Consider the following 24,906-nt stretch of genomic DNA (forward strand, 5'->3'; position numbering starts at 1 on the left):
AGTGGTTAGAGAGTAACCCCGAGATGACAAGGTAATAATATGTCGCTCTGCCTCTGAACAAGGCAGTTAAGCCACTGTTCCTAGGCCGTCATTGAAAATAAGAACGTGTTCTTAACTGACTTGCCTAGTAAAATATATCCAGGACATTGTTTTTCTTGTCAGGGACGTTTAGAACAATTTCCTTAAACACTTGTTGGCCTACTTGAGCTCATTGTTTGTCCTTCCAGTTCCAGGTAGTCATATTGGCCCTTGTTCATCAAAACATTGAAAGGCATCCAAATTGAAAGTGTCTCATAATGTTTAGGCTATTTATGTTGCGATGTGCCAAAAATGAATTAATATTTACCCTAATGGGTTTTTAATAGTTGCGCATCATAAAACGCACACCAAGGCCTATTTTAAGTGTTGATTGTGTTGTATGTAATGCACCTCAAAATAACAAAATAACAGAAACACGTTTGAAAATAGATGGTTTTTATTTCCTATGTGGATCTCTTGATGGTTAGTAGTTGATAATGTTTGGCTCGAGTACAGATGGCACGTACTTCTGAGCCAATATCGGGTAACCAGAGAAAACAACGTTGTGGTCACCCTCTGTCCCTCTTGCTGTCCCCAAAACAGACTGTGCTCACCAAAAAATACCAAATGATGGACGATCAATAAATAACATTTATGTACATTTTACATTCACATGTTGGTATTTTTCCTCACACGTCGTGATGTTGACGTCATTCTCTCCGTTTTGCTGAGCTTTCGCTGTTACAATGTAACAGTTGTATAAAGTTGTCCCTTGATCGCACGACGGTGTGCCGTTGTTGCTTGGATCCTGAGCGAGATGTTGACAATGCATTTAGAAGCACTTGCGGTGGACAATGCTGGGGCCTGCCTCGTCGTATTCTTGCTTGGTGATCCACATTGCCTGGAAAGTGGACAGGGAAGCCAGGATGGAGCCACCGATCCAGACGGAGTATTTACGCTCAGGTGGGGCAATGATCTATGCCAAGTGAGAAAAGCAGTATTAGATAACGGGTACCATAGGTAACACAGGTAACACAATGACAATGAAACAATTATGCAGACCAATGGCATCTCTTTTAACTATTTTACTGTGCGTAAAAGTATTGTTTATTTGTAATTACCTTGATCTTCATGGTGCTGGGGGCCAGGGCAGTGATCTCCTTCTGCATACGGTCAGCAATACCAGGGTACATCGTGGTACCGCCGGAAAGCACATTGTTGGCGTACAGGTCCTTACGGATGTCAATGTCGCACTTCATGATGCTGTTGTAGGCAGTCTCATGAATACCAGCGGACTCCATACCTGTGCAGGTATACAAAGATCAATATTAATATTCAACCACTCTTTAGGCCGAATATTTTATGTATTTTATAGGCCTATAACGGTAAATACGCACCAATGAAGGAAGGCTGGAAGAGGGTCTCTGGGCAACGGAAACGCTCGTTTCCGATGGTGATGACCTGACCGTCGGGAAGCTCGTAGCTCTTCTCCAGGGAGGAGGAGGAGGCGGCGGTGGCCATTTCATTCTCGAAGTCCAGGGCGACATAGCACAGCTTCTCCTTAATGTCACGCACGATCTCACGCTCGGCTGAAATGAAACATTTCCGTTAATGCGTAAAAGTATCCCCGTGCGCCTTGCGCTTTTGTGCGTAAAACGTTCTAATACTTGAAATTGACCAAACAAGCATATCTGTGCAAAAACACAAAGTTCATGCTCACCGGTTGTGACGAAAGAGTAGCCACGCTCGGTCAGGATCTTCATGAGGTAGTCAGTCAGATCGCGACCAGCCAGATCCAGACGCATGATGGCGTGGGGGAGAGCGTAACCCTCATAGATGGGGACGTTGTGGGTCACACCATCACCGGAGTCCAGCACAATACCTAAACACAGAAAACACCACAATTCAGTAAAGCAGACAACCCAAACACCAACTACTTGAAATACAAATAGCGGGTTGTGTGCGGGAAAAAGGCGTGCATGGGGCAAGTTCTTACCGGTGGTACGACCGGAAGCGTACAGGGACAGGACAGCCTGGATGGCCACATACATGGCGGGAACGTTGAAGGTCTCGAACATGATCTGTGTCATCTTCTCTCTGTTGGCCTTGGGGTTCAGGGGGGCCTCAGTGAGCAGGGTGGGGTGCTCCTCGGGGGCAACGCGCAGCTCGTTGTAGAAGGTGTGGTGCCAGATCTTCTCCATGTCGTCCCAGTTAGTGATGATACCGTGCTCGATGGGGTACTTCAGGGTCAGGATACCCCTCTTGCTCTGAGCTTCATCTCCTACGTAGGAGTCCTTCTGACCCATACCCACCATCACACCCTGGAAGAGACAGAACAAGCCCATTGAGACACAGACAAGGACATGGCGCACACGCCTAACAACTACACAATGTCATCTAACGGTACACTACACCTTGGATACTAAAACGGCACGTCACACCTGACAAATTACACGTTAGCACTAGTAAACTAAACCTAAATGCATTTTTTACTTGAATTCGTATATATTTGCCAATAAGCTTTTTATGCATATCTTTGTACTTTGGATATCATAATAGGCTATATCGTGAAACAAGGTATGGTGCCTTCATTCACATAACTATCCATACCTAGGAGTGGTGCTTTTACGTACCTGGTGACGAGGGCGACCGACAATGGAGGGGAAGACAGCCCTGGGGGCGTCGTCACCGGCGAAGCCAGCCTTGACCAGGCCGGAGCCATTGTCGCACACAAGAGCGGTAGTCTCGTCGTCGTCACACATCTTGGTGGGTTCTGAGACAAGGTGCAAAAGGAACACACGTTTATCATACAGTATACTGTAAGTAGCCTCCTTACTGCAAGATCTCTCACTGACATTAAGCACCTACATTCTGTGCGTAAAAACGACATTCTGTGCGTAACAACGATACTTTCGGATGTGTTGCTGATGCATCATGTATGCCCACTGAAGATTATCCACGCGGAACAAATTTTCACACAGAATGAATCATATTACACTAAGTGTTGACCAAGAATGCCATCAGACATATTAGGTTGCCTACACCAGTGGTTCCAAAGTGGGGTCCACAATGTATGTTCTTAACCCTTAGATTACAGGTGCCAAACTCATTCTACGGAGGGCCGAGTGTCTGCTGGTTTTCAATCCTTCCTTGTACTTGATTGATGAATCAAGGTCACTAATTACTAAGGAACTCCCCTCACCTGGTTGTCTAGGTCTTAATTAAAAGGAGAAAAAAACAAAAACCTGCAGACACTAGGCCCTACATGGAATGAGTTTGACACCCCTGCATTAGATGCACTACAGTACTCCACCAATTATCCATTTTTTCAACAAAATTATTATTGTATTCCCCCCAAATATTGTATTCCCCAAAAATGCAATATCTAAGCTTTATACTGCCTAATTATTTCACTACCCCATGGTCATGCACTGCAGAAGTCATAGTAAAACTGCTTGTATACTGTTTTTATCGCACTCTAAAGAGTTGTGTTCACGAGTATGACAAAAATAACTTTGGTAACGTTGGTAACCAGTTTATAATAGCAATAAGGCACCTCAGGGGTGTGTGGTATATAGCCAATATACCACAGCTAAGGGCTGTGTCCAGGCACTCCACGTTGCATATTGCCTAAGAACAGCCCTTAGCCGTGGTATATTGGCCATATACCACACCACCTCAGATCTTATTGCTTAAATATGACACGATAGCCTGACACGGTGGTCTCGGTCATTTTACCAAAGTGATCATGATAACGTTAGACTACACATTACACAATGACCACAAACATTTCAAAAATCGTTCCATGGAGTCATTTTACATTACGTATACGTTTTCTATTAATTAGGATTTCAGGTAACGCACTAAAAACCTGTCGATCATCTGGTTAAATAGATCAACAATCAATACACACATTGGGTAACCTATCATATAGGGTTGCCTATAAGCATGTAATGCAGTCGTTCCAGGAACTTTTGATTCAATACAAAGTTGTGGATCTCTTTCTTTCTCTCGCCCTCTGCTGACATAATAGGTTTTCCAATATCCAGTAGACCTATTCAATATTTTGTCTGACATTATCTTAATATATCAAATGAACTACCAAAATGTAATTTGAAATCATTTTATCTCAAAGACCAATTATCATTTATCACTTAAATCAACATAGTTTTTTACATGCACGCATTAGCCTACATTATGCAGTTAGACTAATGTATCAAATCAAAATCATTTTAATCCAATCTCTTCTATTATTATAATAATCATTTGACAGCCAGGTGAAATCTGTTTAGTTTACGAAAGTAGGCTAAAAGTTCAACTGTGCCGGTTATTGGCTGCCAAGTTTCACTGCCTGTCACAATACTGTGTAGATTATCTTTGATTTGTTTAATTCCTTATCCAGAGTCCATGATGTAATGTCCCAGAGAGAGAAAAAAAATCCACTCCTCGTATTGACCTCCTCATGCAGCAGCGTGGTCTAATATTCCACGGGCCCGTTCTCTTACCTGGTTTTCTTTTAGAAGAAGCTCAGTTACAGAACTTTACCACTGCTGGTTCCAGCTAAGGACTGACAGCAACCGCCGTCAACCTTATATACCCGACGCCATCCACCTTTTTTCGTCTCCTGACAACCATTAGGAATGCCCATCTATTCCACAGGAATTCTCCCGACCCATTCATCCATATTTGGTTCTTGGGACGGGTGCGCACTGGACACTCCCGTAGACGAGCGCTGAAGAGCTCAGGGTCGCACCTCGTAATGCGCAGGACGGTCCATATATGGAGAGGTAGTCCCGAATCCAAACTGTAGCGCTCGGCCCGTGTATGGAGAGCCAAGGGGTGTAATCCGTCGGACTCCTGCATGGCATTTTGAACACAGGCGCGCTTTGACGCAGGACGACACACGTCCATATTCCTCGTTCTATGACAGCATGCAGTGCCAAATCATTCAATGATGCAAGGATATTGACTGTGGCTTTATTTTTTTCTTTCATCTCTTTGCAAATGACTTGCTTTCCTGAGCGCACCTCGTCAAGGTAGCCCATATTCTATTCATGTTATTTTATTGGTTTATGTTGATTCCTTTACACCTAGAGCAGGCGCGATTTTATAAAGGGTTGTTTAATGGAACAGTACAAGTTATTAAATAGTGACTATCTCGGTGTATTTTACCCGGTTCTTTGTCAGATGCATGTTATTTTAATTGATAAGAACATGTTAAGTATAGCATCTTTTTTTTGGGGGGGGGGGGGGGGGGGGGTCGTCTCTCAAATGGTATTTCAAAGATGTATGTGTAGCTGTTAGTCAAGTAATATTTTGTTATACTAAAAGTTTGAAACACATTCTGCCATTAAAATCTCAAACTTCATGAACCGAATTAACATTGAGGGGAGAAGTTGTGTCAAATTTGAGATGGGGGCGTTTCTTGTGGTAGCTGGTCACTTGTAACTTCCGCATTACTACAGTGGCCATGGTCTAGTTTCTCTGAACAGGGGGTAGCTCTGAACAGGGGGTAGGTGAAAGCAGATAGGACCCTAGCCATGCAGTCGAACAGCTGCAGCCAGCCACCAAGGCATGGACAATTCCTTTTTTGTAGCCCAGCGTTTAAAAAAAAAGTGTCTTTATAAAAATACGTTTGTCCAACTGCTTACTCATCACTGCCAAGGTATCCAACTAAATGTACTTGTGGAAAGGTATTTTAGTACAAGAAAACAAATGTTTAAAATTGCATGTCATTATCCAACTTCCATTGGTCCCTATAATTTATTTTAGCTTTGTTAGGCATGTTATTGATGGGATAGCCTACTTCATATACCAATATTACATTTTTTACATTTGTCACTTAACGGATGCTCTTATCCAGAGCGATTTACAGTAGTGAATGCATACATTTTCGTACTGGTCTCCCGTGGGAATCAAACTCACAACCCTGGCGTTGCATGCGCCATGCGGGACCAATACTCAGGCTCGTAAATGTTATCTCCATACCAACCAGACACAACACCCCCATCCATGGAGGCATTCTACAAGCCAGACAGGAAGTCATGTGATCAAATATTCAGCAGAAGCCTGGCTTCCAAACCTGGAGCTCTGACACAAACTGTCAAAGATCTGTGAAAGTTTCTACCAGGTAGTTAGTCACCATCCCTATGACAACTACTCAAAATAGTCAATCAAGACTATTGAGACGGTTTGAAAAAGTATGCTTAGAAGCCAATCAAAAGCTATTGGCACACCTTCTCTGAGGGAGTTCTTTCAACCCACCCCATATAGGGTTACTGAACTTTCAATCCCCCTCCCCCATAAAGGCGGTAGCTGTAATTTATTGTGTATGTCCCTAATTTAACCTCCATTTTCTATTTTTAGGACAAGACACAGAGGCCATCTGCTTCTGCCATCAGTGAAAGTGGATCAGTTGCAGACTCCTCTAAGCGTTGGAGGAGACACTTGAGGAGTCAGGCCCCGCTATTTAAACAAGAAACCAATACAGTTGGCAATGTAGGCTACAGCACCCAATGGCTTGCTGCAGAAATCCAATAGCCTTTCATGGCATGTTAGTCAATGAGCGTGGCTTGTTGTTGAGATGGATGTTGTGTCCATTTTGAGTGGCTAGTATAGGTATATTTTCCATGAGGTGTGTACTGTTTCATCTACCTGGTCCTAGCCTAACAGCTTCAGTTGAATCCATGACATTTACTCTCCTGACTTTTACTCAAGCAATTATCACAGGAGATTTGGTGTATTGGAGATTCAGGATGTGTATCTACATATGTTACCATTTCCCAGGTTATCGAGGTAAGGAAATAAAACAATACATTTTGTTTTTCAAAAACATAAAGCAGTCTTTAGTGAATGCCAAAATCAAAAGAATAGAACATTTACAGAAATATGACATTTATTTAGAAAATGCAACACGTTATCTTTTTGTCAAACAAACAGTCAAACAAACAGTAAAAATGGAAAGTAAGGAACAAACCAAGTGCAACCTGGGAGACATAGTTGTGAAAGGGGTCAGGGGTCATCAGATCTGTGCTTGCAGGTAATGTTCATAGTTGGCCCGCAATACAAACTCAAAAGTGGGCTTTGATGTCAAAGCCTCCATCTCGTCCAGCTGAAGAAGGTCTTTGACGTCAGGAAGGTAGGTCTGTAGAGGAACACCTGGAAAACAACAAGAGAACACATTCTGAATAGGTTGGATGGGTCATAAAGAGGTACATAATAAACAGAGCAGTGACACTCAATACCCTTTTTCAATATTTTGTAATTAATTACAAAATATATATAACAATTCAACAATCTCCTAAATATATCTTAAGTAACTCTTGAAATGTGTTGTTTACGAACAAATTAACTGATGAGAATACAGTGAAATCCTTTAGTCAGACACCGAGCCAAAATGGCTACTGCAGTGCTTACCTTCTTGTATGAGCTTGAGGAGGATCTTGACAAAGATGCTGTCCTTGGCTGCCTCCAGAGGGTCATCGTTCCCATCAGCAGACAACCAGCTGTGAGCAACACAGCGGAAAGGAAGCTCAATGCAAACTTACAGTAATAACAATAATGCTTATTAATTCATTGCATTTACTATATAAAGCACACTGACAACATAAAATGTAAGGAGTGTCAAACAGTGTATTTACACCTATCAAATCCTTTCAGATTTGGAATGAGGAAATTAGCAAGAAAGGGAGTAAGAGTGAGATATTAGAAGGATTAGGGCCATTGAGCTGTACTTACTCTTCTTTCTTGAGGGCCTTGCAGAAGATCTCACACTTGAGTCCCTCAATGTCCACAGCGTCCTCCTGCAACAAGAATATGGCTCATATCAGTGAACCCTGACAGACCTGATTAATCAACCCTGAGTTAATGATTCATGCTAGTGGCAGTAGGACTACCTCGTCTATGTACTCCAGTAGATCCAGAGCCTTCTTGAAGTCATACTCATTGGCTCGTCGGTTGTCATCACAAATATACAGCTGGTGAGAAAATATAAACATTTGCTCAGTCCATTGGTATTTGTAGGAGTTGTATTTTGGGGTTTAGTTGGTGACAGGGAGGATAGATGCGTGTGTTGTATTGTCATCGTGTGTGTGTGGTGGCAGGCATGTGGATTTATGTAGAGTTACTAGTTGTGCGACTGGGTGTGTGGTCTACTCAAGCAATAAGCATGATGGGGTGTGGTATATGGAATCTTAGTTTAGTCCTAGCTTGAGATATAACAACAAAAATGTTATCCCATAATGGGCATCAATGTATGATGTGGTATATGGCCAATATACCACGGCTAACAGCTATAACGCAACACAGAGTGCCTTGATACCGCCCTTAGCCATGGTATCTTGGCCATATATCACAAACCCCCGAGGTGCCTTATAGATATTAGAAAACTGTCTACCAACGTAATTAGAGCAGTAAAAATAAATGTTTTGTTATCCCCCTGATATACAGCCAAATCAGCATTCTGTGCTCGAACCACCCAGTTTATAATGGTGCATTGGTAAGGTTGTCTGTGTTGGGTTATGTGGTGATGTGAGTGGTCCACTGATGTGTGTTCTTACATGAATAAGGTTGTGAGCGCTGAGCAGGGGCATGGTGTCTGGGTTCTGTTGTTTCTCCTCCAGCAGCTGTTTGGGCAGAGTCTCCTGGTGCAGCAAGAACCTCTCCTGCTCTACCATGTCTGTAGGATGACAAAGAAAACACTGGTGATATCCCTGCAGAACTCACCAATTAGACACCCTACAGCATCAAATCGTGTCTGTTGTCTTAGGGCTAAATACTAACACAGTTTCAAATACATGTTCATAACTCCCATTGACAATAATGTATGATTTAATTGAGAACTAAGCAGCAGTATCTCAAGTAGCCCCTTACCGTCTACTTGTTTCTTCATCACAGCCTCAGGCATGTCTGATGCCAGGGCAGTCAGTTTACTGAGAGCCAACAGGGTCTTCTTCTTCACAAAGTAACGCGTCTCCATGTTGGCCTGGCCATACAGGGTTTTGTAAGCCTGGGGCGAGAGAGATGGTGAAATAAATATCACAAATGCAACACTGTTTCTTTAACATTGGTATTTTCATAAGAAGCGGCATGTTCACAAGTTAGCTACTAAGGTCAACTGATGTGTGTGTGTGTGTGTGTGTGTGTGAATGAATGAGCGAGTGTGTGTGTCTGTTCCACTTACACTGCTGAAGTCGTGGACGTGGATGTGGTGCAGCCAGCTGAGGTGTTCGTGGGACTGCAGGAAGCTGGCCAGCTGCTGGTGCTGGGCGATGGGCTGGGAGAGCAGCTTGCCCCTCTTCCCCTTCTGCATGTACCAGCGGAACAGGAAGTCTGCAAAGTTCTACAGGAAGTGACATGCAAATTAAATGAAACCCGCAGCATCTATGGAATCTTAGTCTAGTCCTAGCTTGAGAAAAGACCCCAAAAAATGTTATCCCATAATGGGTATCAATGTATGACTTACATGCGCAGTCTGAGTAACGGCAGGTAGACTAGCAGTTAAGAGCGTTGGGCCAGTAACCAAAAGATTGTTGGTTCGAATCACCAAGCCGACTAGGTGAAAATCTGTCTATGTGCCCTTGAGCAAGGGACTTAACCCTAATTACTCCTGTAAGTCGCTCTGGATAAGAGGGTCTGCTAAATAATAAAACATGTAACACCAGTGTTAGTGCCAGATTTGATAAAACACCAGTGATAAAATTAAGTTGTGTTCAGTACGGCACACAATAGCAAAACATTTTGCAACAACAAACAAAATCTGTGTTCTTATTGGACCAGTTCAAGTAGTGCCTCCCCATTTCAAAATTTCTCCACCTAATGAACACCACCCTGGTTTTAGCGGATTAGTGTCTAACCTGGTCGGCGAACTTGGCCATGTAGTGCTGCAGTCTGTTCTGGTTGTCAGTCTGCTCACACATCTGGACCAGGATGTCAAAGTCACAGTACTTCTCTGCCAGTGCCGCCACCCACTGGTACTGACCCAGCTCCACTGGAACAAAAAGAAAAGTTAACACCCTTAATATTATTTAAGTGTACATAATACCTTTATAATGGATGCAATAAGCAGTCAGACTTATAATTTATGAAAAATATCAGCTACATTTAGCTATAAAATGTGTAATTCCACTGAAAGGATTAAGATAAAAATGATTTTGTATTCCAAAATGGCTTGACCCGGTAACCAAATACTCAAGCCAATATGTCCTCCCGGTATTTTGCGTTCAGTCTTCACTCACACAGTGGTGCGAGCAGCTCAGAGCGGCGCTGCGTGTACTCCATCTCCAGGGTGTTGTAGCGGTCCTGCTGACCCGGACGGCCCGGTCTCAGTGAGGTCAGCTGGGAAACGTAGCCTCCCAGGAGCACGTCCAGCAGGGCTGCCAGCTGCTCGTTCAGGCCATTGCGCAGCTCTGAGTCGGCGTGAGGGTACACGTCACGCAGGATCACCTCGTGCTGGCGGGCGATGACGGTGCGCACCCCTCCCAGACCGCTCGAGGCTGTGGCGAGAGAAAGAGACAGGTTTGGGGATTAAGGGCGCATCTCAATTGTCTTACATTTGGGAGACTTCTAAATTCTTCTCCTTCATCGCAGTGAAAGGGATCTAGCATATCGCTTTCACCTATCCTGTCTTTTCAGATCAGTTGACATTAACAAAAGGAGACAAGGCGTTATAAGAAGTTACTTTAGACTACTGTGTGTGTGTGCGTGTGTGTGTTCAACAGGGAATGTACCGGTCCATGGGATGTATTCTGACTCAGCAGGGGTGCTCTCTGAGGCTCTGTACAGTGAGGCCTTGGTGTCTCTGTACTGACCAGCAGCCTGCAGCATGTCCTGGAATACAACACACAAACGTACACAAATTACTGACTGTGCCATCACAAGAAATACAACCTCACACGCAACATGACCTGAACAAAAATATAAAACGCTAGAGGCAACAATTTCAATGATTTTAGTGAGTTACAGTTCATATAAGGAAATCAGTCAATTGAAATAAATTCATTAGGCCCTAATCTATAAAATTCACATGACTGGGCTGGGGCACAGTCATGTGTGGGCATAGGCCCAGCACCTGGGGAGCCAGGCCCAGCACAAGGTGCACCTGTGTAATGGTCATGCCATTTAATCATCTTTTTGATATGCCACACCTGTCAAGTGGATGGATTATCTGGGCAAAGAAAAAATGCGCACTAACAGGACTGTAAACAAATTAGAGAGAAATAAAGTTTTCGTGAGTATGGAACATTTCTGAGATCTTTAATTTCAGCTCATGGACCAACACTTTAAATGTTGCGCTTATATTTTTGCTCAGTGTGTATACAGTGCATTCGGAATGTATTCTGACCCCTTGACTTTTCCCACATTTTGTTAGGTTAGTCTTATTCAAAAATGGATACAATTATTTTTTGTTCCTCATTAATCTACACACAATACCCCATAATGACAAAGTGAAAATAGGTTAAGAAATTTTTGCAAATGTATGAAATGTAAATAAGGTATTTTATTTAAGTATTCAAACCCTTTGCTATGAGACTTGAAAATTGAGCTTAGGTGCATCCTGTTTCCATTGATCATCCTTGAGATGTTTCTACAACTGAGTCCACCTGTGGTAAATTCAATTGGTAGGGCATGATTTGGAAAGGCACACACCTGTCTATATAAGGTCCCACAGTTGACAGTGCATGTCAGAGCAAAAACCAAGCTATGAGGTCGAAGGAATTGTCCGTAGTGCTCCAAGACAGGATTGTGTCGAGGCATAGATCTGGGGAAGGGTACCAAAAAATGTCTGGAGCATTGAAGATCCCCAAGAACACAGTGGCCTCCATTTAAGAATGATGGAGGAAGTTTGGAACCACCAAGACTTCCTAGAGCTGGCCACCCAGCCCAACTGAGCAATCGGGCCATGGTCAGTGAGGTGACCAAGAACCCCATGGTCACTCTGACAGAGCTCCAGAGTTCCTCTGTGGAGATGGGAAAACCTTCCAGAAGAACAACCATCTCTGCGGTACTCCACCAATCAGGCCTTTATGGTAGAGTGGCCAGATGGAAGCCATTCCTCAGTAAAAAGGCACATGACAGCCCACTTGGAGTTTGCCAAAAGGCACCTAAAGGACTCTCAGACCATGAGAAACAAGATTTTCTGGTCTGATGAAACTAAGATTGAACTCTTTGGCCTGAATTCCAAACGTCACATCTGGAGGAAACCTGGCAGCACCATGCTGTGGGAATGTTTTCTGCGGCAGGGACTGGGAGACTAGTCAGGATCGAAGGAAAGATGAACGGAGCAAAGTAGAGAGATCCTTGATTAAAACCTGCTCCACAGCACTCAGGACCTCAGACTGGCGTGAAGGTTCACCTTCCAATGGGACAAAGACCCATAGCACACAGCCAAGACAACGCAGGAGTGGCTTCGGGACAAGTCTCTGAATGTCCTTGAGTGGCCCAGCCAGAGACCGGACTTGGACCCGATCCACCATCTCTGGAGAGACCTGAAAAAAGCTGTGCAGCGACGCTCCCCATCCAACCTGACAGAGCTTGAGAGGATCTGCAGAGAAGAATGGGAGAAACTCCCCAAATACAGGTGTGCCAAGCTTGTAGCGTCATACCAACAAGACTCAAGGCTGTAATCGCTGCCAACGGTGCTTCAACAAAGTACTGAGTAAAGGGTCTGAATACTTATGTAAATGTGATAGTTTTTTTTTACATTTGCAAAAATGTATACAAACCTATTTGCTTTCTCATTATGGGGTATTGTGTTTAGATTGACAAGGGGGAAAACCCCCAATTTAAATCAATCTTAGAATAACGCTGTAATGTTCCAAAAATAAAATTAGATTTGAAATGTGGACAAAGTCAAGGGGTCTGAATACTTTCCGAATGCACTGTAGATACACAGTATATAGAAGCACACCATATGATCAAAAGGCAACCATACACATGCATGGGAGATACGTGACTAACAATATGGATGTGGATACAGAGCCTGTGTTGTGTACCTTGATAATGGTGTTGACACTGAGCACCACTTCAGCCCACTTCACAGAGTCCACAGGGTTCTCCTTCAGAGACCTCTCCTCCTCTTCTAGGAGACACTCAAAGACTGAGGAGATCTGAGACACCTACACACACATATTCACACACACCTTAATAACCTCACCTGAGGCACAAGACAGAAGCTTCCCAAAATCCCAAAGCTAATGTTTTGGCATTGACAAAATGATTTGAATTGGAATCTCAAATCATCTAAATTGTGTGAAGACCCCAACTCTGCTGGGGATATTATGTGTCATTGTCACCTCTCTGAAGAAGACGTCGGCGGCCGTGAGGCTGGTGGACACGGCTGCGTTGCTCTTCCTCAAGGCACTGAGGATGGCGCGATTGACCAGCTCACCGTGCTTGGCGTGGTGGTTCTTCAGCGTCATGGCCGCCTGTAGCTTCTCGGCGTGCTCGCACAGCAACAGGCGCGTCGCCATGGGAGACGAGCGCACCGCGGTCTGGCCCAGCCGGTCCAGGAGACCCACCTGTGGGGGAGGGGAGGTGGAGTGGGGGAGAGAGCAAGTAGAAGAGAGTAAGATACAGGGGTGGGGAGTAACGAGGTAAGGTTGTTGAACTCAGTCATGACATATCAATCTTTATCCATAGATCTGTGAGGAGTCCTGTAATGAAGTCCGATCCCACGGTGACCCACAGGATTAGAATTATGCAGGATTAAAATGTATTTCTATGCAGGTGGCCCACAGGATTAGAATTATGCAGGATTATTCGGGACTGAAATATATTTCTATGCAGGTGGCCCACCTGTAACAGGAAGTCCATGAAGCAGCCGTGGGCCTTCATCTTGTCCTCTAGCTGGTGGAGGATGATGAGGGAGGTCAGGGGGAAGCCAGCACTCTCTGGACACGACAACACAGAAACAAGGTCACTTCTATGTGGAACAATATATTCAATCATTTTGATAGAAAAGAAGTACAGATTTCCATGTCTTCGCCTGTCTGCATTTCTCTCCCTCTTTCTGTTCTCTTTCCCTCCCTCCATCCCTCCCTCCCTCCCACCGTCAGGGACAGACTCGGCCCAGCGGGGGTCTGACGCTGGGTAGTCATCAACCAGGTCCAGGTTGATCCGGGTCACCACCAAGTCCAGCTCCCCGTCTCCGTCCCCATCCGGGGGGAACAGCTCGTCTGTCATGGTCTGGGCCCCCACCAGGTCATTCCTGATAAACACAGTTACATTCTACTCACAACAACAAGGTAAACTCAATAATAACAACGTTTATTGCTTAGATCATTTAACCAGGTAATTCCTGAAAACACATAAAATAATTGTACATAATTATTTAGTGGTACTCATTTGAATTGTACACACCCCATTCACTCCGTCTACATGTACACACTCTCTCACACACACACACACACACACACACACACACACACACACACACACACACACACACACACACACACACACACTCACTCACTCACTCAAACACTCCCTCCCTCCCTCCCTCTTCCTGTAAAAAACTCAGAGCCATGCGTCCTCATTTGGCAGTAACAGCTTACCAACAACAGGGCAGATGCAATCACAGAGAGTAAGTAATTACACAGACCTAAATCCACATCGTCCTCAACACAGGGACATTTTTTCAGGGGAGGAACAAACAAATTCCCTTGTTTTACGAAGGAGGTCTGTGTCACTGTCAATAAAACTCAAACTTCAGCAATTGGGGCCAACATCCCACAATCTTTCTGCAGACTTACCGGCAGAACTGCAGGAACGCTGCTTTTAGGAGTTTGGTTTTGTCCTCTTGCGCTACAGGCTCCATCCTAGTCGGAGTCTCCATAGCAGTTGCCTTGAAACAAAAAAAAGTGTGAATTCATAAATAATGTACGTCATAAAACAAATGTGTACTCACCAATTATGTAAAAATAATGAAAATGGGGAATAAAAAAACAAAAAACATTCTAGTTCACCAATTTAATGTAATCTCATTATTCACACAAGTCAATTGGTGACCCAGTTCCATATCAGAGACCTACACTGCTTTAATTCATCTGACTCTACTCTCTACCTCAGGGCCGGCCCCAGCCAGGGAGAAGCAGAGGGAGTCCTCCATAGTCTCAGGCAGCATAGAGGCACTCTCTCTGGCCACCACGGCCACCAGACCACTGTTCTGGGAGAAGAACACTGGCAGGTTGGCACAGCAGCCCCCACCACACAGACGGTCACCTGGAGAGATGAAGGAGGACGGTGAGAATAGAAACATGGGAGGCGAGTCAAGTCAAATTGACCATTCATGAAAATGGATAATGAGCTAAAAAGACAAAAAAAGGTTGATGATATTATTATGATAACTATGAATTACTGAGAGCTGTTGCAGCCATCTACACCATTCACTCATCAATACCATTCGGTTTAAAACATTGGGTGCATGTCAACAGTCTAAAGGCTTCCTCTTCTTGTCAATTTTGTTATTAAGAAAAGGAGATGAGGAAATGGGCCAACTTTAAACTATTGAGAGGCACCCAATGTCCTCTAACCTTGAGTCCATTATCCATGTCTCTTACCAGGTGTGTTGAAGGGAATCTTCTCCTCAGGTAGACCTCCTCTGCCGGTACCGGTGGAGCAGGCAAACACCAGCTCCTCGTTGTACAGGAAGGCAGCAGGGCTGGAGGCCCGTGGTAACATCAGCCTCATGGCCTGGAGAGCATCCTCACTCTGAGGGCAATAACACAACATATCAACCATTAGACAAATAAACATCGACATTTAAACTGAAGGAAGACCAATATGGTTGATATTTTCATGTGTGAAAAATTGCATTCCAAATGCATGAAGCCTTGAGCGTATTGAGAAAAAGTCTACTTAAGGAAACTATTGCCACTTTCAAACACATTTTAAAAAAATAACATTTTGTGAACCATAATACACAATTTCAGTTGAAGCCCAATAGTGACCAGGGTTGAGTGAAGACTGACCTGGAAGGGGGGGTTGTACTTGGTGACCTCCACAGAGAGCTCCTCAGAGATGTTGTTGCCGTTGTCCAGCAGGGTGACCAGGCAGAAGTAGGCCAGGCAGGGGGAGTCTGAGGGGTGCCAGGCTGCCGCCAACACTACCAGGCCATCCCTGGAACACAAAAATATAGTCAGACGTGTAGAATCATAAAAAGTCGCAGACACCAGCTGACTATTACATCAAATCATGTAGTGAGATAAATGCATCCAGAAACCTAGATGAGAGCTCGACTTACTGGCTCAGTTGCATGTCCATGTAGGTAACGTTCACGCCTTCCTTGATTTCCTCATAGTTGCTCTCTGACCCCTGATAGATGGCGAGAGAGAAAAAAAAAAAAACAGGTCATGCCTTCAGGACAATCATCCAATCTATAGGTAACTTCCAAAATATGGGAAACACCAACTTAAGTGTCTTAATAGGGCGTTGGGCCACCACGAGCTGCCTGAAAAGCGTCAATGCACCTTGGCATAGATTCTACAAGTGTCTGGAACTCTATCGGAGGGATGCAAAAAAAAAATCCACAATAAATACCATAATTTGGTGTTTTTTTGACAGTGGTGGAAAACACCGTCTCAGGCGTCGCTCCGGGATCTCATAAGTGTTCAATAGGGTTGAGATCTGGTGACTGAGACACACACACTTTAAAACCGCTATGCTCCTTTGATACCCCTCTTTCAAAGTAACTGAGATCTCTTCTAGCCATGGTAGCCAAAATGGCTAACCATGATGATATGTTAACTCAGGAAGCACATGCTTTGTGTCCCTCATTTACTCTAGTGTTTCCTTTATTTTGGCAGTTACCTGTACAACCAAGGGGACGGTTCACCTCAAAGTAACGCACCATGATTTAACGCAACCTGACATAAAGTAACACAACATTCATGTAAAGTGTTGTTCTGCTTACCCAGATGGCGTCGGCTACACTCTCCGTCAGAGCGCGGCTGGAGTCCCAGCTAAGGACCTGGTGCTCTGTGACCTCATCCACCTCCCATTTACTGAGCCCACAGGAGGTCAGAGTATACAGGCAGCCCGTCTCTCCCACCCACAGAACACTGTGGAGCTATAGAGGGAGGAGAGGGTATGTGAGCTGCTATCATCATATTACCAATTTATTACTATAATATGGGGATTCATAGGACTCCACTAGAAGAAACGTGCATTGTTGTTGGTGAGCGGGGCGAGCATGCCAAACAGGCTGGAGACGCGGCGTCCGATGCCGGAAAGCACCCCCTGGCCCTGCTGTAGCGCCCTCTGCAGCAGCTTTCCAGAGGGGTCCGCCCCGAGACGCATCATCTGGCCCTTATAGGATGACACGATGAAACTACCCCCCTGAGGGAAGAGAGGGATGGTGGGATGAGGGAGGAGAGGAAGTGGGATGAAATCAACAACACATAATGTTTAATCAGATAAATATGTATGTGTGTTAACGTTTTACACACAATTTGTTGGTAATTCTCAATCCACTAATAATGAGAACCTGCTCTATACATCTTTATCTGTGATTGAGGAGCAGCGTTGTATTCAAAACAAGAACAATGCATCCACAACATAACAACTTACCCTAACAGCCACAACAAAGTTGCAGAGGTTTTCGCCCATGTCGACCACAGTCTCAGTGTAATTCCCCTCGTGGGCTAAACTGGGCCAGAACCGGGCTGTTCCCTCTGGAGCCACCGCCATGACAGAGATAGACTGAGCATTCAAGACAAAGTCCCACAACAGTAAACAACCACGACTGATGGTGAGTCGATTGGACTTTCAGTTCATTTGTTCCTGATTATTAGCCTGGGTGCCAGCTTATTCAGTCAGGAACGCCTCGTCAAAGACAACAAGTAGACTAATGCAGAAAGAGACTGACACTCAGGCTAGCTGCTCAACAGCTACTGTAACAGCTAAGTCAATAGGCAGACATGTGCAAAAAAAGTTCCCACCTTCGGAGGTTGAATAGTTTAGTTTCCTGATACAGTCATTGATTACCTGAACAGTGGCAGTCTCCAGAGGGCTGGGAGATGATATGGAGATGAGATCAGCATAGTAGGCAAACTCACTAGCGGGCAGCTGGAGGCCCTTACATACTGACAACTAGGAGACACAACAGAGAAGGTTCACTCATTGGCACTGCATGTTGTTGTTTTTTTAATTATAGAACACTGTATCAATGCGTTGCATATCATAATTATCAACCAGGGTTGTGTATCCAGTGTTGGAACGGAGTGACACAAAGAGGTAGCGTTCTACCTGGACTTGCCCAATAAGGAGTGCTCATTTTGTGTTCCGTTTCAAAGCATTTTGCTACGGTGTGACCTACTGGACTGTACCTTTGCAACAGCAGTCTGGCAGATCTTCCAGATGATCAGTCTCTCTCCACACACCATCCAGGCCCAGCCACTCTCATCCACCTTCACAGAGATCTGGTCATCGGCTGAGGGACACAAAACAGGTGGGAAAGGAGAACATCAGCCAGACTGCATTGATCTGGATGACCTGTACAATGCATTCAACAGCATGTATAACTCGCAGAGAGATAATGGCAGGAAAGAGTCAATGACCAACCATCAGCCATTGTCAAAGCCTCCATGACTTTGACAGGTAGAGAAGAGCCAAACGTCTGGACATCGAAGTGGAGTGCTTCTGAAGTTGAGTAGCTCTGCACACGCGTGGGAGTTGATCTGGAAATCAGAGGGTGAGCAGTTTATTTTTTAAATACTCCACGAGTGACTGTGCCTCAAGAGACATTGTTGACAATGATGGAGCATGGACACTCACCTCGCTGCTAACGACGTCCTACGTGGGGAAAAGAGAAGCCCTGTAGGTGTACCGGCGAGACTCTTTCTACCGGTGACCCTTGAGGACTGCCTTCGGCCTGAACTAGAGGTGGGACGAGGGCTAAACATCGTAGCTGTACCCCAAAATGCTCAATATTCATTCAACTCCAGACAGCTCTTCGAATATATTGCGCGAACAATATGAAACTTCAGGCGCATGAAATATACGTCATGAAATACAAACTCAGATTCGTAGTACATAGTTGGTCCACTAGATCGTGCCATTGAATACATTTTTTTTTAATAATACATTTGTTTGAACACGAATTATTTTTTTACGAATAACATTGTCATTTATGAATAATCCCTTCAATTACAATTACACTATTACTGATTGTAAATTGATTGCCTTTTGCAAGTAGCTAGTTGTGTTTTGGTTGGAGGTAAACAGAACACAATACAGATTTCTCGCCATTACATTCAGGCAAGATGAGTCGATCGATCGATGACTCCAAGATGAGAGCGAGCTGCTATTTGATGGAAGGGGTGGACATACATGATGATGGGGTTGCTACGAAAGGCAGCGGGATATTTGTGATACAAACAAATCACATTGCATAAATATAATTTCATTAATAGCTGTAACTGCCAAGGAAAAATATCAGCACGATATGCAGTGAGTGGCCATGATGTTGTTGTTGAGATGTTTTTCGCTAAACCCGCTTAAAGTTCGAAGGGCCTAGTTTAGCTAACTTTAGCAGCTGGCTAACGTTATTTTGCTAATGTCAGGACTGCAATAATCTGCTTAAGCTGTTTGGTGCGTACTTTTACCAGTGCATTTGTTGCTCACTTGTACGGATATTCTCCCAAGTTTGCATGGCGACCCTTGCTAACACTGGCTAACAGTTTTATTGAATGGTTGTTGTGTTGGCAAGTGTTAGCTAGCCATATAGCACATTTTTCTCTTCTCCAACAGCACTGAAGTTAATTACTCATGGGTCTATGTAATTCCAGGAAACTATAAATATAGCTATCTAGTTTCTAGCAGTGTTTGTAATGAGTTAACTAACATATGTAAATGCAATGCAGTAAGTTACATCAGCTAAACAACGTCTTAATGCACAGGTAAAGCCTTTGCTTTTATCCAGGCTGCTATACTGTTTTGTATTTTCCCAGGTTATGAAGCGGGTACGCACGGAGCAGATCCAGTACACTGTAGCTCAGTACCTGAAGCGGAGGCAGTATGTGGATACTGAAAGTTCCCTGAAGGGGGCTAAACTGTCTCAGTCCGCAGAGGAGATGGCTGCCAACCTCACAGGTGAGGCTTTGAATTGGCAGCTGGCCGGTATCTAATGCAAAGCTCAATGACCAAATCAAGTGAAACTAGTATCACAGATTTAATGGGTGAATGATGCCAACTATTTTTGCAGACATGATTCAGCAAATCTCACTTATTGAGAAGTTCAAGCATCATCTTTCAGTTTAGGATGAATAGTAACAGGTGATTACTCATGGACATATACCTAATCTTATTCATTGTCTCTCTTTCTTTGAGCAGTGCAGACAGAGTTGGGGTGTGCAAACATTGTCTCTGCTGCTCCTTGCCAAGCTGACCCTCAACAGTACGAGACCCAATTTTCCAGACTACGCAATTTTCTCTCAGGTACTTCACAATTGTGTAGAGACTGATGATGTATGCTGCTATGCAACATTATACTAGCTTACCACTTAGTATGAAGCAATGTATTGTAAATGCTATGCTAGTTATTGTGGGCATAGGATCGTGGCCTTACGCTTTGTTTATTTTCTCCGGTCCAGAAGCGGCGTTGCCATGGGGCCAGGAGGTGAGCTGCGTCCTGTACCCGCTCTTCGTTTATCTCCACCTGGACATGGTGCGCTGCAGCCTGAAGGGGGCTGTGGACGGCTTCTACAGCCGCTTCCACGGCCTCTTCCTGGGGGACGCCGAGCAGCGCTCCACCGTGGAGCAGCTTCGCCATGTCCTCACCCAGCAGGATGTCAACGCCAACCCTAAGCTCCTGGCCTTCCTCGACCACAAGTACGTGGTGAACCTGACGGAGCCGGCCTACAGTTACTTGTTACGCTATCTGCAGAGCGAAGACAACAGTACCCTCTGTAGGGCCCTCAGCACCCACATCCAGGTAGAGGTCACCTCCTCGCCACGCACCGACTACCAGCTGTACGGGACGACGGGTGCGGGAGCTGCCGGGGCCGCCACCACGGCCCCCAACTCTACCTCCTCGTGGTCGGGAGCGGATGGCCCTGAGCGAGGAGAGGCGGCGGGGGTGGAGGTCCCCACAGGGATCCCGCAGAGCGAGGCGGCCCTGGAGGCACTGCAGGACTGCATTAAAAAGGTGCGTGAGGGGCCGCCGTCACTCACCACCGTGTGCTTCTACGCCTTCCAGCACACGGAGCAGCTGCTGAACGCGGCAGAGGTGTCGGCCGACAGCAAGCTGCTGGCCGCCGGGTTCGACAGTTCGGCCGTCAAGCTATGGAGCCTTAGGGCCAGGAAACTGAAGGCCAGGCCACACCGGGCCGATGTGTCACACATACGCTTAGCATGCGACGTGCTGGAAGAGGAGGTGAGAGGATTTTCTTTGGTTAGGATTTTTACAGAAATAGTCCATTTTAAGATAAATGGCATGGCGGTTGTTGGTATCCCTGCCGACAATTATGGGAAACTTTCACATATCTAGGCAGTACAATGGTGTTTCCTCTGAAAATGTAAAATGTCAATGCGCTTTTCCCCCCTGTATTCAGGCAGATGAAGAGGACGGCTCAGGCAGCGAGATCAAGACCCTGCGTGGCCACAGCGGTCCGGTGTTCCGCACAGCCTTCCTGACAGACAGCTCGGGCCTGCTGTCCTGCTCGGAGGACACGTCCATTCGCTACTGGGACCTAGGCAGCTTCACCAACACGGCCCTCTACCAGGGCCACGCCTATCCCGTCTGGGACGTGGATGTCAGCCCCTGCAGCCTCTACTTTGCCAGCGGCTCCCACGACCGCACCGCCCGCCTCTGGACCTTCTCCAGGACCTACCCCCTGAGGCTCTACGCCGGCCACCTAGCGGATGTGGACTGCGTCAAGTTCCACCCCAACTCAAACTACCTAGCCACAGGCTCCACGGATAAAACTGTCCGCCTCTGGAGTACCCAGCAGGGGGCGTCAGTGCGCCTGTTCACAGGCCATCGTGGCCCTGTGTTGTCCGTAGCCTTCGCGCCCAATGGGAAGTACCTGGCGTCGGCGGGCGAGGACCAGCGGGTGAAGCTGTGGGACCTGGCCTCAGGGGCTCTGGTCAAGGACCTGAGGGGCCACACGGACAGTGTCACTAGCCTGTCGTTCAGCCCCGACAGCAGCCTGGTGGCCTCCTCTTCCATGGATAACTCAGTCAGGGTGTGGGACATCCGAAACTCCCATGGGACGACCCATGCGGATAGCTCGTCCAGCGAGCTGGTGGGGCTCTACACGGGCAATACCAGCAAAGTGCTCAACATCCAGTTCATGGCCTGTAACTTGCTCCTGGTGACGGGAACGGCGCAGGAAAAACATGGACAGTAGCCATTTTGTTTTGTTTAGTTTTGTTTTAAAGGACTGTTGTGTCTGGAGGGTCTCATCTCAGACATGGTCACCATGGAGACATACATGTTTTCTTCCCTAAGCCAATTACAGAGAGGTTTAATTTCAGGTCAAAAGCTCACTTGCTAAAATTGCCCACTCAAGGTTGTTTTTGACAAGATCTCTGAGTAGAAAAAGAGATGTTAATCTGAACATAATACAAAAAATGACTTGGTTTTATTTTGATGCTTATATCCACAATGCCAAAATGAGAAGTTACAGTTGAAGTCAGAGGTTTACATACACCTTAGCCAAATACATTTAGACTCAGTTTTTCACAATTTCTGACATTTAAAAGTAAAAATTCCCTGTCTTAGGTCATTTAGGATAACAACTTTATTTTAAGAATGTGAAATGTCAGAATAATAGTAGAGAGAGTGATTTATTTCAGCTTTTATTTTTTTCATCACATTCCCAGTGGGTCAGAAGTTTATATACTCTCAATTAGTATTTGGTAGCATTGCCTTTAAATTGTTTAACTTGGGTCAAATGTTTTGGATAGCTTTCCACAATAAGTTGGGTGAATTTTGGCCCATTCCTCCTGACAGAGCTGGTGCAATTGAGTCAGGTTTGTAGACCTTGCTCGCACATGCTTTTTCAGTTCTGCCCACACATTTTCTATAGGATTGAGGTCAGGGCTTTGTGATGGCCACTCCAATACCTTGACTTTGTTGTCCTTAAGCCATTTTGCCACAATTTTGGACGTTTGCTTGAGGTCATTGTCCATTTGGAAGACCCATTTGCGACCAAGCTTTAACTTCCTGACTGATGTCTTGAGATGTTTCAATATATCCACATAATTTTACTCCCTCGTGATGCCGTCTATTTTGTGAAGTGCACCAGTCCCTCCTGCAGCCAAGCACCCCCTCAACATGATGCTGCCACCCCCGTGCTTCACGGTTGTGATGGTGTTCTTCGGCTTGCAAGCGTCCCCCTTTTTCCTCCAAACATAACAGATGGTCATTATGGCCAAACAGTTCTATTTTTGTCCCATCAGACCAGAGGACATTTCTCCAAAAAGTACGATCTTTGTCCCCATGTGCCGTTGCAAACCATAGTCTGTCTTTTTTGTGGCGGTTTTGGAGAAGTGGCTTCTTCATTGCAGAGCGGCCTTTCAGGTTATGTTGATATAGTACTCTTTTTACTGTGGATATAGATACTTTTGTACCCGTTTCCTCCAGCATCTTCACAAGGTCCTTTGCTGTTGTTCTGGGATTGATTTGCACTTTTCGCACCACATTCCGTTCATCTCTAGGAGACAGAACGCGTCTCCTTCCTGAGCGGTATGACAGCTGCGTGGTCCCATGGTGTTTATACGTTTGTACAGATGAACGTGGTATCTTCAGGCGTTTGGAAATTGCTCCCAAGGATGAACCAGACTTGTGAAGGTCTACCATTTTTTTTCTGAGGTCTTGGCTGATTTATTTTGATTTTCCCATGATATCAAGCAAAGAGGAACTGAGTGTGAAGGTAGGCCTTGAAATAATCCACAGGTACACCTCCAATTGACTCAAATGATGTCAATTAGCCTATCAGAAGCGTCTAAAGCCATGACATCATTTTCTGAAATTTTCCAAGCTGGAAAAGGCACAGTGAAGTTAGTGTACGTAAACTTCTGACCCACTGGAATTATGATACAGTGAATTATAAGTGAAATAGTCTGTCTGTAAACAATTGTTGGAAAAATTACTTGTGTCATGCACAAAGTAGATGTCCTAACCGACTTGCTAAAACTATAGTTTGAAATTTGTGGAGTGGTTGAAAAACAAGTTTTAATGACTCCAACCTAAGTGTATGTAAACTTCCGACTTCAACTGTACATGTAAGAGGGTAGATTCATTGGAAATAACTTTTTGATTTATGGCATTTTCACCAAGAACTACCTGATGGGTTCTACTAGTGAGACCTCTTAACTTTTCAGGCTTCCCAAATATTTCCAATAAATTCACATCCAAGTAGAATTTCCATGTAGAATGTTTGCTTGGCATGGTTCCGGATGAGGATTGCATTTTGGGTCTCGTGCCTTGAGGGTCAACACCTGTTTTATTCGGTCACGTACAAAATTCACATTGATCTAAAAAAAAAAATGGGTCTCCGGCTATTCGATTACTTGAGTTGTTTAAAAATCAGCATCTCCCCAGAATTTGTCCTCATACAGTTGTTAAACATCATCAACGCTAACTGATAATGTTGGTATGCTATGAAATGCTGAACTGCGACCAATATGAGAGTAATCACAGGGAAAGAATGACAACTGTACTTTGTTTCTTACCATTCTGTTAGTGGCATTATTTGTAATAATATGAGAAGTGTAAATCTATTTTTGTAATCTGGCTGTACCTGGTTTTTATTTTTCAAGAGAGATGGCACCCTGTTGCATGTTTGTGGGTGAAAATGAATTGATAAAGTTAAGAGAAAGATCTGGACTTTGGAGTGTTTTATATTGCTTCAGATCTATAATGGTAAAGATAAAACAAATGGATAC

At 44.8% G+C, this 24,906-nt stretch overlaps 3 protein-coding genes across 3 annotated transcripts; 1 reads left to right on the plus strand and 2 right to left on the minus strand.

Annotated features, from left to right (window-relative positions):
- Positions 1-457: 457 nt before the first annotated feature.
- Positions 458-4,606, minus strand: LOC106587486 (actin, alpha skeletal muscle 2-like). The gene is made up of 7 exons (NM_001123539.2): positions 4,524-4,606; positions 2,652-2,791; positions 2,015-2,339; positions 1,739-1,900; positions 1,416-1,607; positions 1,140-1,321; positions 458-994 (listed from the first exon to the last, which is right to left on the minus strand). Exons 2-7 carry the CDS (start codon positions 2,778-2,780, stop codon positions 851-853), a joined length of 1,134 nt encoding a protein of 377 aa, NP_001117011.1. The 5' UTR covers positions 2,781-2,791; positions 4,524-4,606; the 3' UTR covers positions 458-850.
- Positions 4,607-6,895: 2,289 nt separating this feature from the next.
- LOC106587472 (nuclear pore complex protein Nup133) lies at positions 6,896-19,022 on the minus strand. Its single transcript, XM_014175889.3, has 26 exons — positions 18,790-19,022; positions 18,577-18,692; positions 18,342-18,445; positions 18,001-18,105; positions 17,584-17,715; positions 17,182-17,352; positions 16,928-17,083; positions 16,259-16,329; positions 15,987-16,134; positions 15,576-15,726; positions 15,080-15,237; positions 14,769-14,860; positions 14,067-14,224; positions 13,813-13,907; positions 13,311-13,535; positions 13,011-13,133; positions 10,746-10,845; positions 10,254-10,511; positions 9,873-10,006; positions 9,200-9,358; positions 8,890-9,025; positions 8,577-8,695; positions 7,914-7,994; positions 7,756-7,820; positions 7,435-7,523; positions 6,896-7,176 (listed from the first exon to the last, which is right to left on the minus strand). The coding sequence occupies exons 1-26, from the start codon at positions 18,915-18,917 to the stop codon at positions 7,040-7,042; spliced, it is 3,411 nt and encodes a 1,136-aa protein (XP_014031364.2). The 5' UTR covers positions 18,918-19,022; the 3' UTR covers positions 6,896-7,039.
- Positions 19,023-19,211: 189 nt separating this feature from the next.
- LOC106587481 (TAF5-like RNA polymerase II p300/CBP-associated factor-associated factor 65 kDa subunit 5L) lies at positions 19,212-24,841 on the plus strand. The gene is made up of 5 exons (XM_014175902.3): positions 19,212-19,464; positions 19,965-20,106; positions 20,347-20,451; positions 20,607-21,388; positions 21,567-24,841. The coding sequence occupies exons 2-5, from the start codon at positions 19,968-19,970 to the stop codon at positions 22,362-22,364; spliced, it is 1,824 nt and encodes a 607-aa protein (XP_014031377.1). The 5' UTR covers positions 19,212-19,464; positions 19,965-19,967; the 3' UTR covers positions 22,365-24,841.
- The last annotated feature ends 65 nt before the right edge of the window (positions 24,842-24,906 follow it).

Source organism: Salmo salar, chromosome 02 (genome assembly GCF_965601325.2).
Source record: "Salmo salar chromosome 02, fSalSal1, whole genome shotgun sequence".
Taxonomy (NCBI): Eukaryota; Metazoa; Chordata; class Actinopteri; order Salmoniformes; family Salmonidae; genus Salmo; species Salmo salar.